Source organism: Zonotrichia leucophrys, chromosome 13 (genome assembly GCF_028769735.1).
Source record: "Zonotrichia leucophrys gambelii isolate GWCS_2022_RI chromosome 13, RI_Zleu_2.0, whole genome shotgun sequence".
Lineage (NCBI taxonomy): Eukaryota > Metazoa > Chordata > Aves > Passeriformes > Passerellidae > Zonotrichia > Zonotrichia leucophrys.
The window spans coordinates 9,740,787-9,755,195 of NC_088183.1; the positions used below are offsets into that span (position 1 = coordinate 9,740,787).

General features: G+C 41.7%; 1 protein-coding gene across 1 annotated transcript; it reads left to right on the forward strand.

Moving 5' to 3' along the window:
- Positions 1 to 181: 181 nt before the first annotated feature.
- Positions 182 to 6,333, forward strand: C13H5orf15 (chromosome 13 C5orf15 homolog). Its single transcript, XM_064724843.1, has 3 exons — positions 182 to 308; positions 3,136 to 3,707; positions 4,759 to 6,333. The coding sequence occupies exons 1-3, from the start codon at positions 206 to 208 to the stop codon at positions 4,888 to 4,890; spliced, it is 807 nt and encodes a 268-aa protein (XP_064580913.1). The 5' UTR covers positions 182 to 205; the 3' UTR covers positions 4,891 to 6,333.
- The last annotated feature ends 8,076 nt before the right edge of the window (positions 6,334 to 14,409 follow it).

Here is a 14,409-nt window from a genome sequence, read left to right on the forward strand (position 1 = left end):
TCCCAGCCCCGTTGGCTCTATGCTGTGCGATTCCAGCGCTCCGTGACCGCACGGTTCCATCCCCACCATCCCGCCATTCCACCGTTCCCCTCTTCTGTGACACCGCCCTCGGCCCCTGCGCGCGCCCCGCGCCTTCCCGCCCGCGCGCGTGCGCGGCCGCCCCACGAGGGGCGGCGCCATCGCCACGTCCGCGGAGGGGGCCAAGATGGCGGCGGCCGGCGGCGAGCGGCGGGGCCCGGCGGGCCGCGCCCTGTGCCTGCTGCTGCTCTGCGGCTGGGCCCTGGCGGCCCGCGGGCAGGAATCCCCCGGTGAGCGCCGCGGGACCGGGCGGGGGGGCTGGCTGCGGGCGCAGCGCGGTGGCCCCGCCGGTGTCTCTCACCGGTCTCTCGGGTTGGGCCTGGAGCGCTGTGCGGCCTCGGCCGGCGCGGGTCGTGCCGTGAGGTGACCGGGGCTGGCCCCGGCCTCTGGTCGGTTCGGGCTGGGCTGGGGGCAGCGGGCGCTGGGCTGTGCGCGGGGGAAGGGCAGCGGGGGGCCGGAGGCCTGCCAGGTGTGCCGAGCTTTTGTTGCTGTGCAGAGCAGTTTCGCTGGTCACTTCATTCATCAGATTTGGGATTCTTTTTCTAAATACTCTGTCTGCGTGCCTGGTTTTAGTTTTCCCTCCCCTAGAAATTAAGCTTAATGTTATTCTGCAAGTTGACTCCTAGTTAAGTGTTTTCTTTCTACCCCTTAAAACTACAGAGGGCTGTAACCAAAGGCTGGTAAGAAATGTGTGTTTCAGGGGCAGTGAGTTTCTCTTTGTTTTGGATGGAGTACTGGCTGGGCAGTAAAGAGAAAGGAATTAGTGAAGGAAAAAAAGGGAACTGTTTGATCCATAGTTCTTTCCGTGCTTGTCAGTCAGTATCTGCACACCAGCTGTATTTGTATTGCCCCCCATCTGCTTTAATGAGTAGGCAGTAAGAATTTGGGACAGAAATCTGTAGGAAATGAAGAGTTTTTAACTTCAGAAGTCATGAAACAACTTGCTTTGTAAAAGCAGTTTTCCTGGAAGTGAATTTTAGCCATGACATGTTTTTTATGTGTGGTGTTTGTATTGCTAATTCTGTCACCATGATTGAACATTAGTATCTGTTTCTGAAGCTGAGGCATCTCTGGATCTAAAATCATCTGACAGTGCTGTGTAATTGTAAACAGTGCAGCCACCGTTTATAATGCCAAATAGTTTTGGGTAAATACCATAAATCAGTTGTGGTTTAGCTGCTAAACTTCCAGCTGCTATTAAAACAAAAACCCAGACATATTTTAGGAATAATAGGAAATTGCTCTTTCTCAATCTGAAAGTGCAGCAACAGCCACTGGGAGTCCCTTGCATTTAAGCATATATCCTTCTAAAACTTCAGTGTTATAATGAATTCAAGATTAACTTGAAGTGTAAGGCCAGATGCAATATCGTTTTATAGGCAAAATATGCTTGTTTGTATTTCAAACAGTTTAGATATTGCTCTCTCTATATTTTTTGTCTGTTTGGGGAGGGTAGCAGTAAGGTTGACCTCACTCACAATATGCCAGCTAGCTATAAATATGAAATTACCTTGCTACTGCCTTTCCTCATATTTATCTCTGCATATGCAACTAGCTGGCTTAAACCTGAGGAGAGATCAGAATTCCCTAAACTTGTCCTGGATAAGAGCTGAACAAGTTAATGTTGATATGATAATTCAGATGAGTATTTTTTTCAGCAACAAAAAGTGTGTTAGCTGTGAAATGGTTGACTTTGAATTTCAGCAGAGAGGCACTGTGGTTTCTGCTTCACGTGGGATGAGTTGAGTCTCCTGTGTGTTCCAGTTGGGTTAAAGAGTAATTCATCCTGCAGAAGTGTGCCATGTAAACAAGAGCTCTGTTGTACCTGAACCTCAGCAAATATCCAGGTTCCATGAATAACATGATTCAGTGTCCCCTCTGTAATATTTCACTTACATGTAACCTGACACGAGCAGTTGCTTGAATGCTCCATTTCTAGAGTCTGCAACTTTCCTGTGAGCCTTGAAAATGTTTAATGAAAATATTGCTGCTTTTGTAAAATGAAAAATTAGTTTGGCATGCCAAAATAAAAGGCAAGTATGGTTTCCCATTTTAAATGAAAATGCAGGCTGAAAGTCTAAAATTTGTTCTACATTTTTTAGGGTGCCTCTGGGTTTGAATCTGGTGGTGATGTGCTGCAAACATGAATAGATTGCTCATTTTTAGGCTTAAAAAACTGAGTATTAAACTCTCTCTGCATCTTATTTTTTACTGGCCTTTGGCTAAAGAAAAGGGACAGTGGGCTTTGTGTCTGGATTTAATGCTCACCTTGTTTTTTATGTAGTTCTGCAAAGCCCTCCCAGCATTGGAGAGGTTGTGAATTTGCCTGAGGGTGCATTGTTACTGTGCTATTTCTGACTTAATTCATTACAATAATTGCTGCCAACAAAGGCTTTCCTCCAGGAGCATGGGCAGTGTTTGTGTTTAACCCCTGGTTCAGTAGTTTCATTTGAGGTAATGGAAGGTTGGAAATCTGTTTCAGTGTCTACAAATTCAGTAAAAATCAGTGCCTGGGAAGAGGAGCTGCTCTCTTGTGTCCTGACTGAGGGGACTTGGCAGCGTTCTCTCATTCTTTGTTGGTAAAACACGCAATGGTGAAAGATGAAAAACTTCACTGCAGGAAAAGCTTTCCTGAGAATATCCTCCTTTGTAGACCTCAGCTCATTCAGTGGGAGGAAGGATTTGATGACGGAGAAAATGCTAATTATGTATGGGTCTACAGGATGTCAGGGATGCACAGAGGGAAGGGTGACATCTCTTTGAAGTTCCTATGTCTGGGAAACAGGCGTGCTAAGTTCCAGGGACACTTTGCCACACTAATCTGGAAGGCATGTGCTTCCAAACTTGAGTTCCTGTCCCACTCAGGACTTTTCTTTGGAAGTTGCCAAAGTGCAGGAGTGTGTATTTCTGCATCTGAATGCTAAAAAGTTTGCAGTGTCACATGTGCTGTGTTCTTCATGTGATTTCTTGTCTGTGAAGGAAATTTGTGCAGTAGTTTTCTGTCAGAGAAGTCAGTGCCTTGTGCATAGTGCTGATTGCTTGTCATCCTTTTCTCAGGTTCTGTGAAAGAGGAAGTTCTTACAAGAAATATTTCTTCTGCAAGTGAGAATGAAACACTGAGTAGATCCCAGAATTTGACAGACAGCTTGCAGAGTTTAACCTCAGCAAAAAAGGAGGCCAAAATCAATTCGGTGACTGCAGGAAAGCCACCTACAGCAAACGGTGACTCTTTGTCACCTGTTGTCCCTGCTAGTCCAGTATCACAGGTGGATGTTGATGCTTCTGAAGTTACTAAAATTGAGGAAGAAGATCTTCTAACAGATTTGAAAGACACAATAAATAGTTCCCCACCCATCATCAAAGAAACTATGGAGTCAGATGGAGATGACTATGCTTATGAAATGACACCAAATTCCAGATACAGTCCAGACCTTCTAGAGATTTCAGAAGATGACAATTCTGACACCATCAGTAATTACAATGAGGAGATCAAGACCCTTGATGAGAAGATAAAAGCTGTCTCTGTCTCAGGGTTGGATGAAGAAGAAGACAGTCATTTCTTTTTTCATCTGGTTGTAGTTGCCTTCTTAGTAGCTGTTGTTTATGTCACCTATCACAATAAGAGGAAGGTAGGTGTGCTCTGAAAGGTTGAGAGAAACAGCTGGAGTGTTTAAAATAAAGTTGCATTCCCTTGTACATGTTTTTAAGAAGAGGGACTTAGCTTTTTGAAGAATGAAATCTTTGACCACTTAGTCTTGTGGTGATACTGATGTGCAGATCATTAGTGTGATTTTTATCTGCACAATGAAAAAGAACTTGAATCAAATATTTACAATAAGAAAATGAATTAATTGGTGACATCAGTAATTAATCAGTACAGTAATGGACACAGGCAGTGCACAACGTGAATTCTATAAAGGAGACCTGAGCCAAGTCAAGTGGGGGTGAACCATTAACTAATTGTTTTTCTGTACAGGAAGACAAGAAATGAAGGGAGGTTTAACTGCAAATGGTGTGGGAATGTTCTTGTTATGATTGTGATAATCCTTCTAATAGTCACTTTAATATGGTCTTTATATCATAGACATTCTGAGGGTGTAACTACAAACTTTTAGAAAATGTTTAATGCTGCTTCCAGTTTTACATGGAGAAGTTACTAAGTTATTATTTTCAGGTAAATGTTTCTTCAGTACAAACTAATTCTCTGTGTCTCAAAAATAGTCAGATTGTTGTTGTTCCAAAATATATTGCTAGCATTAAAAATTAACTTCAGCCCAACCAGACACAGCAGAGGTGCATGCACAAATTTGCATTAAACCATAGATTACTTTTTAGATATGAGGAAAGTTTAGTGTTTAACTTTGGGGAAAAACACTGATCTGGGTGAGGATTTGCAGGACTCTGAAAAAAAAAGCAGCTAAAACCCCAAAACCTTCTTTACTGTGCAGTGACCTGTCTGTAATGTGCATTGCCAACTCTTTATAGGGGAAGATGATGAAGACTGTTGCATTTTGAAAATTTATCTGAGAGCAGTTCAAATAAGTGATTAGAAAATGTCTTTGCTGCAGTAATGCCCTTGCCAGCACAGGGGGTAAAACCATGGTGTCAGTACCACTGTGAAGCTGTCAAACCCAGAATGTTTCTGCACAGCATCTCCAAGTTGTCCTGTTTCTCTTTCAGATCTTCCTGCTGGTGCAGAGCCGAAGGTGGAGGGATGGGCTGTGCTCCAGGACAGTGGAATATCATCGCCTAGACCAGAACGTTAACGAAGCCATGCCTTCCCTGAAAATAACCAACGACTACGTGTTCTAACGCACTGTGATTGAGTTTGCTGAACTTAGCACTCTTTGCCTGCCCAGTCATGTAATGATATTCAGGTATTCTAAATAAGCTGCTTGTACAGAAATGAGATGTACTCTCTTTGACCTGGATGTTTTGGAGATTAAATCTCATGGAAGATCAAGGGCATGATCCATCTGTTTGCTACTTTGGTCGGGTTTTATATCAACTGTGAAGATAGAGAATTTAATAAATTAGCGCTCTTTCCATTCATTAAGCATCATTCCCTTCTGTCTGGAGCAGTCTTAATAGTCATACTACAAAAAAATAAGCATAAAATATTTGAGGTCTAATAAATTAATGACTTTGGCATCACTAAATCAAATTAATGATCTCTTTGCTAATCACTTACATGGCTCATAAATTCCACTATATTGCAAACTTAAAATATAATTACTTTTTTCTGTGCTTAAATTCTGATGCTGCAGGTCTTTCATTTAGTTTTTTCTGATTCTGTTTTCTTGGTGCATAATTTGATCCTATTTTGGCAAAATAGCTAGAATTGCAATTTAATAATTTATATATGTGTTCATGCCATAAATAATTTTATAACAATTATGTATAACACATTTTATTTCAGAAGTTCTGTACCATATATTTCCTAAAATGTTTAAGGTGTTTGTGAAGGTATGCAGCTTCTTGACTCTCCTTTTTTTTCTCTGATACTATTTATGACTTCATTGTCTTTGTAATTAATGAGTGGAAAACAAGCCTTGTTGAGTAATTTTACTAAAATGTAGATAGCTGACAGGCTTTCAATACATCAAAGCTTTCTGTTGAATTTTTAGACAGTTGGGAAATGGCTATGTGATTTGTTATATTATAAATGGGAGAAACTGTAAGAATAATTTATTTGGTTCTTTTTCTGACCCAGGTAACAGACAGGTGAAAATAAGTGCCAGTCAGTGGACAGTGCACTCTCATTTTTGACAAACATTTATGCATTAGTGTAAATCAAGTTACTGCTACAGTAGGTTTTTTTGTTGGTTTTTTTTTTTAATTTTGTCTTTTGTACTTCCATTATTTATGTTTTCATGAGTTGTAAAATATAAAATTTTAGTTTTCTGTACATTCTGTTTGTGATTTAGTTTTCAGACTGATATGTTTGTAAATAATGGTGAATCAGAACCCCATAATTAATAACTTGGTATTCAAGTAGTTATGTAACATTTGGAAACAAATCAATTTCACGCCTGTTGGCATGAGGAGTCTGAAGGCATGATACTGTTTTAGGAATGAAATGCTAAAAGTTCTATATCCTACTGTTAAATGCATTCTTTTCATAACCACAGGAAGTAAAGCACAAACAAAATATCCCAAAACTCTTTTCTTGCAGTAATTTTTATTGTATTTGGACTTGTATCACTTAATATTTTGAATAAGGTTTTTAAAATAAATGATAATAATAAGCCTGTGTTTCTTACCTTAACTATTTCACTGCTTTTATACAGTAACTTACCATAAAGAACTTGCTCATGCTTGGACTTGGAAACCATTTCAAAACCATCTTCTCTGTTGCCCATACTGGGTGTGTGAAGGTTTGTTATGTGCATCTGGTAAATGCTGTGTAGGGTAGATAGCAAGGCTTAAATTAAATATTTTAAGCTGTGGGAATTAATACATTCTTTAACAAGATTTGTTTAGCTTAAGTTATTTAGTCTGTAATTCTTGTGGAAGATATTTGAAATTCTTACCTGAACATACTTACTTTGAAGTATAACACTGCTATGGTCAAGATCTAAAGGGAAAGGTTACTTCTCAAAGCTTCTTTAGGGTGTTTAAATATTGGAATTTGACAGGTGGCTAGTGCTTTTGCACCCAAGAAATTCAGTAACTTGGTCCTTAAAAAAAGTTACTGATTATAAAGTGTAGTGATTTTGACAGTAGAAAATAGTACATTCACCCTGGGCAGAAGCTTGTGTTCCTTTCAGCTTGGTCCCACAGGCCTTGCACAGCACCCACAGTGAGCAACCTGCCTGTGCAGAAGTGCAGTGATACCCACGTGAGAAGTTTCATTTTCTCTTCAGCCCACCCTGTGAATTAGGCCAAAGAGACAAATGTTACATTTTCTGCCACTTCCCTCACTATAATAGCTACAATACTGTTAAAAAAATACAGAAAATTAGCATCAGTCTAAATCAGTAGAAATAAGGCACATTGTGTTACTTTCTGGAGTTCATAGATATGAACTTCATCCATGCTGGCTGTCTTCCAGAGCTCTTGAAGCACAGTTCAACTGGCAGAGTAAAACCAATGTAAATGTTTTCTTTTAGCTTTCTGAACAACTAGCAGTGTCTTCTTAAGGACTATGTTTGAGGAATAATCTTGTATTTCCTTGCCCTGCTTCCATCAAATTGTCCTTGTGGATAGGCTGTTTCTAAGAAGAGATATTTATTAATCTTTACAGCTTTTAAGCTGTTTCTTACAGCAAACCCACTGACTTCTGGAGGAGGAATGCACACAGCATGATTGACAGCTTTCTCTAAAAAGCTCACAGAAGCAAAGGCCTGGTTTAACTCAGCACACCAGGTTGTTTTATCAGCAATCAGCACATTTTAAAATGCTTGTAGGTTTAGCTGTGCCATGACAATACCTGCCCCCCACAGATGTGGGATGTTCATTAGGTAATTGGGCCTAATGACCCCTGGGCTGGACTGCAAAGTATTATAATCAATCCTTGGATGAATTGCCCATGTAGCTGTTCTCTGAAAATGCTCTTCATGAGGTTACCTTAGAGGAGAAAATCACATTATCCTGAGCCTTCTGCTCATGAAGTTATACCGGGACTGAAACCTTCTGAGTAGGGTAAGTGATGTTTGAGGTCATGGAATGATGGTTTGCACGTGTGACTTCTCTAGTGGAGTACAGATTTGCCTCACTCAAGTACTACAAGCACTTAGATGAGCAGCTGTTCTTTGCTTGCTCTACTGTAGTGCACATCCTCTACCACAGAAGTAAAAACTTTTTTAAAATAGAAATATTTAAAAAAATATGTTCTCCACTAATTATAATAAGGGCAGCTTATAAGAATAAATTCAAAGGGAATTTATATGAATTTGAAATCCTTGAAGTTCTTTTAACAGTGGGTTTAGTTTGGGGAATTACCTAAACAGATGCTCGTTTTGGATACTAATTTATTTTAAGGACTTGTGAGTCTGTCAGGCTGGCAGTTACTGCAGAAAGTTGCTCCAGGAGATGGTTTGGTCACAGCAAAATTTGTGGATATATCACAGCAAATGATACTGTCATGATAATATCAGTGTTGTTGAAACCTGTGCACTGCAGATGGCCAGTGTTCAGCAGCAGGGGCTGCAGTGCCAGTGGTTTGTATCCCAAAGGAGGCACCGGTGGTTGGTATCCCAAAGGAGGCACCGGTGGTTGGTATCCCAAAGGAGGCACTGGTGGTTGGTATCCCAAAAGGGGCACCAGTGGTTGGTATCCCAAAGGAGGCACCGGTGGTTAGTATCCTAAAGGAGGCACCGGTGGTTTGTATCCCAAAGGAGGCACCGGTGGTTGGTATCCCAAAGGAGGCACCGGTGGTTTGTATCCCAAAGGAGGCACTGGTGGTTGGTATCCCAAAGGAGGCACCGGTGGTTGGTATCCCAAAGGAGGCACTGGTGGTTGGTATCCCAAAGGAGGCACCGGTGGTTGGTATCCCAAAGGAGGCACTGGTGGTTGGTATCCCAAAGGAGGCACTGGTGGTTGGTATCCCAAAGGAAGCACCGGTGGTTGGTATCCCAAGACAGGCTCGGTGCCATCCAGGCCCTGCAGTGTAAGAGTGCAGCTCCTTTGTATCAAGGTGATCCCGGCCCCAGGCTGGCAGTGGCGGTGTCCCAGCCCCACCCTGCCCCGCGGCCGTGCCCAGTTGTTTCTCGGGCTCACTCATGTGTCATTCTCCCGGGGAGAAGGGACCTCGCCCTTGTGAAAGGTTTGACACGCACACAATGACTGACTTTTTTACTCCAAGGGTGTTTTTTCATTCTCAATAGCCCTTGGACTATTGCCTGAGCAAGGGAAGTGCTGCTGAATTGGCTTGGGCCGTCAATAGCTGTTGCCTAATAGCACCAATAAAGAGGGAAAGGTTTTTCCTGCTCCGGTTTTACAAGGGCTCCAGCAGCACCAGGAGAGCGTGGCATATGTCATCCACTGTGCAATAAAAGAGCCATTTGCTGATGGGGCAATCAGGGTTGAACTACTGGGTTTTAATTTCTTTAATTGAATTTGCTTGTGGAAAATTAAGAGCAGGCAATCAAAAATTCATAAAGTGCTGAGATCAAACAGAGGAAAAAGCAAGCGGATTTATGTCACATCTCTCCAACAAGAAATGTCTTGATGAATTTCTTTAGTGAAGAAAGGAAACTTTCTCACATTAAGGTGAATTATGACTTCCATCAATATTCTGATAAAAGGAATAAAATATTCCTGAAGAGCTTTCAGATTAAACTTCCCAAGATGAAAGTTCAAGCTCTATTTATGTAGGTTCTTGTTAGTGGCTGGCTGTTATGAAATGAGGAAAGAAATAATGAATAGGATAGTTTAAACAAATGATACATTTCACTTTTACTATCCAGGAAATCAGGTATTTTAAAATATTAATGGTTTAATTTTCATTTAGCACCACTGCATATTATTCAGCTCTAAGTCAACTGTCCTTGGCTGCTGCTCAGTTGTGTACAAGGTGAAGAGAGAAGGGTTTATCTGAGCAGGGTGCTTTGAGTTACGGGAAATTAATTTGCAAGGTAGAGATGAAAAATGTCCTATCTCTTAAATGAATTTCAAGGCTATAAAAATAATAGAAAGGGAAAGGAGAGAGTTCTGTGTCTCTTAACACAGACTCCTGTTAGTAAAAACATTGGTCAGAGTTTTTCCAAATTATGGTCAGTTTAGGAAACCTGTGATGAGATACAGTGGGAGAGATTTTATTTGCTTTTATAGTTGGTAGAAACCTGGCTGGCAGCAGGTACTTGCTCAGGCTTCAATTTTCAGCCTGAAATTGGAGGCAGTGAAGCCTCCTGGGGTTGGAGGGATAGGAGGGACTTGTTATCTGGCGGCCTTTCTTGCTCTGGGAGGGAAGGAGCAGGGTCTGCCAGCAGAGATCCTCACCTGAGCTGCTGCAGGTGTGTGCTGGGAGGTGCTGAGGGCAGCACTGGCCAGGACCTGGGCACTGAGAGCCTGACAGCCCCAGGGGAGGCTCTTGCTGTCCCTGCCTCACCATGCTGCCTGCTCTGCGAGGTAAGTGGGCTCCTAACCCAGTGAAAAATTCCACCTTCTTTTTGAATCTTATTCCTGGGCTGATTTTCAGTCATTTTAGGGTGCTGAGCTGGTTCACTGTGCAGCCAGACCAGTGCCAGAGGTGGCTCACGATTACAGTTAGTGATGGAGGTGTTGAGAGCAGAGGTGGGGCTGATCCCTGCTTAGTAGCAGCAAACTGTTTATTTTTGTTTCTTGTTACGGTTACATCATCATTGCCATCATCAAGGTTTCTCATAACCTTGTGTTGCCCCATGGCAAGGGAGGCTAGAGCTAGATGATCTTTAAGGTCTCTGTCAACCCAAACCATAGTGGGATTCTGTGATTCTAGAGCTGTTTCTAAGTTGTCTCAGAAAGCCAAGCCCAAAAAGAGCATTTACGCTGTAGAGGACAGGCGAGCCATGGTTGCTACAGGCTCAGCATCATTTTTGTTGCTGAGAGGCCAAGCCAGAACGAGGGTTTGGGGTCTCTTCTGGTTTGTATTGTTTCTTGTGGGGAAATTTTCTTGTGGGGACATCCCTGAGCAGATTCCCTGGGAAGCTGAGGGCGGGTGCTGCCCCGTGGCAGTGCTGGTGTGTGCATGGTGTGCAGCACCACAGCACCCCCTGTGCTGTGCAGCTTCCCTGGCCTGCCCCAAATCCAAACTGAAGCTGCATTTTGTGTTCCTACAAGGCTGAGTAGCTTTATGGGAGTGCTAAATCCTCATGTTAAGGCTGATAGAGCAGTAATCTTCAAGGCCATATATCCCAGCTTCCACAAAGCAGCAGAACTAACAACATCATTTTTGCACCTTTTTTTTTTAACCATCAAGTGTCCTTTAAAGAGAAGTTCCTGTACTGGTTTTTGTTAAACTTTTCTTATGCAGACTATATGAATGTCCTTGCTGTAATAAAAAATAGTTAATACACAAGAGCTTCTCAGCTTCACTGTTCTCAATATATCTACCTAGAAAGAGAAGAATGACATCTCTTCTGTAATTGATCCTTAAATCATTATCAAAATCATTTAGCAACCTTCTGAAATTTATTTTTCATTACAAGGTCTGTTGCCCTGTTATTAACACTGAAAATCACTAATCTATGAAATTTCCTATCTTGATTAAAAATAGAATATGTAGATTGTGTTATCCTTATTGAGGTGCACTCATTGAGGTTTTATGAAAGATTAAGTGAAACCAGATTTAATCCTTTTGTACTATTCTGTAAACAATGTTGAAATGTTGGTATTTAAGAAAGTTGATGGGGTTAAGAACTAGAGTTGAGTTTCATGGGTGTACCCAGGCCACTGAAATATTTGAAATTGAGATAACATGAATTGGGGGATCCTTGTGTTATTTGATCACAAAGCTGACCCTCATTATCAGCTAGCTCTGCAAGGCAGTAGGATTATATTTTTGTCAGCACCTCCAGCACCATCTTGCTGTGTCACATGGTGGCTTGTGAGGACTGATGGAAGTGCTTTTTGTCCCTGGGGAAAATGTTTATGCTCTCCACATAACTGTTCCTCCTCTGTAAGTAAATTAAAACTTCAAAAGTACCCACACAGCATAGTTTTTCCATTACAAGAAGCTCTAATGATTCACTTTAGATGTCTGTTTTCAGGTTAACTCATGCTTATTGTTAATAGTTATATTTCCAGATTCTAACAAGGTGAACATTCTTGAGTTGCAGTGACTGGTGTGAGGAACAGTTGACCGTCCTTTATGAAGGTGCAAAGCTTTTTCAACATCTAAAATGGTGCTTTTAGTATTAGCTGACAAGTTCTACCAGTTAATCTGGAATAGGTTTTAATTTCTAATGTATTCTGACTGTGAATCCTAACAGCTGGAGTACCAGATGTTCAGAAAAGGAGAATTATATTCCACATTGTTTGGGGAGGAAAAGGATGGAGCAAAGGGCATAATGGCATCATGCAGAAATTAAGCCAAAATCTTCCAAGCTGCAATCTCACATTTTCAGTATCATTCCTGGGAAAGATTCTCTGCATTGGAATAGGTGATCCCTAGAGAAGGAAAGCTGTCTTTGATCCTGAGTACAGAGGATTTGGGCTGGGTTGTACCACAAACTGACACAAAATATCCTAGCAGTTTTGGGGCACTTTGAGAGGCAACCTTCTTTTGTGCAAGTTGATAGAATTTTATCTTAACATAAGGTGTGCAGTGTATCCAGGGGCAGTCCCAGGGAGCAGTTCAGGGGCTGGGGAGGAGGTGTCATTTGAAGTGCTCTGCTGTGGCTGAGTGGTTTGTGAGAAGGATGTCCTGTATCATCCTTGGTCTGCACGGGACTGATCTGCAGGAAGAGCTTGTTAAAGAGAACCAGGACTGCAAACTGGGGTGTTTCTTTATCTTCCAATCCCAGAAACACCCTATGCTCACCCTTTCTCATTTCAGTGTGATATTTTGGGTATCACAGCACAAACAAGATGTATTTTGCTGCTGGTGGGCAGTGGCTGTGAGAATAAAAGGATCCTTCTGTCGTCTCTAACACTTGCCTGGAGTGCTGCCTGCTCCTGCCTGGGCCGGGGCAAGCAGGCATTAAAACTGTTAAATTAAAGTTGTATTGCAAAAGGAACTCAATGGTGAAGCAGAGGAAGGCATTTTATCTGGCAAACAAGCTTACCTTGCTGGGGCTGTGAAACCATCATTGCTGAGGACAACTTTTCTCGAAATAATACCCAGAAGAAAAATAGTAATCACCTTAGATATAAAAATATTTTATTTTTCTCAGCTTTCCCCGATGCTGGCCAGCCCTTGGAGCAGCCAGCAGGGGGGAGTGTGGCTGCACCATGGAAGGCACCTGGCAGGCAGCAAAGGGCTGGAAAAGTGCAAAATAAGTTCAAGAATGAGTGTTAGGATAAATTCCTTTGGACAAATCTGGCACTGTGAGACAGAGAGCATGAGCCCATAGAGCAACTGAGATGTGAAGGGGTGTTGAGGGGTGTTTACTTACTTTTTAAAAACCTCCAGTTTATTTTATTAAAAAAAAATATTCAAGAAACAGTTTTTTTACCTTGGAATAATGACCTCAATGATTTTAGACTGTCTTTTCCAGTCTAAATGATTCTATCTTCTTCTTACACTGCATTCCCAGGCCTTTATTTTTTAGTTTTGTCCTGAAAAATGTGTGTGTCTAACATCAGAAGCTCTTATGTATTAATCCATCTCAGCTGTAATAAGTTTATAAGAATAAAAACTGTCTTTGTTCCTGGGGGGCTCAGCTTTGAAATCACACAGTTCTTCTCTATCTCAGGGGAAAATAAATCTGTTTCCTCAATATAACATATATTTCTATTATTGTGCAAGAGGAAAACATTGGAAAACAAAGACACCAATCTCCCTAAATGTTACTGCATGGGAGCAGAACTTATTAGAAAGAAAAAAAATGTTGCTATTTATGGGATTGTAATATGATGAATTTTACCTGACAGCACCTAACCTTTTCCAGGGCAATATACAAATGATTGCTACGTGCTTGAGTAAATACAAATTTAGAAATACATCACCAAAACACCAGTTAATTGATTAATTACATGCACACTGCTAATACCTAGTTCTTGTTGAACTCGATGACTGAAAAGTGGTTTATTTTATGTCTGTAAATAGTTTGCCTGCCTAATTACTTGCTTAGCCATTTCTCCTTCCAATTACACACATGTGCAGCCATCATGTGGGAATTGCTAATGCTTGTGGTGCTGCAGTGTTGGGCAAAGATGTCTTAGAAACTCAGGAAAGAAAGTTCTTTATTTGGGAGAAACATAAAAATTTTTGGCTCTACAGCAGCTGCTGTATCTGAGGGGATCTCCAGTAAAGGCCTCCTCCCTTCCCCAGTACTAAAGAAAAAGTGCCCAGTGCTGAAAAAGGCTCCAAACCAACAAACAACGCTGGGAATTGTGCATCATCTGCAGTATCCATTTGTCATCCTCCTTCTTGAAGTCTTGACCATTGGAGGGGTCCTCCAATGGCTCTTGAGCCACCAAGGGTCAGGAGAACCCTTCTGAGGGCTGTGGAAGATGCACAGATGAGTTATTCCGTGCCTAACAGCTGAGAGCAGGAGAGGGTGTTTGTGAGGGGATAGAATGTAAAAAAATAAAGATGGTGCAGAAGGTAATCTCACCCCTGAGGAGTTGCAGCTGTACTAATTGCCAAAGATTAGGAACAGGCCTGCCCTTAATGGGCCACAGCTGCATCCAATGAGGGTGAGGGCTATAAAAGGGTGGGTTAGCTGGGTGAGAAGGAAGGTGGAG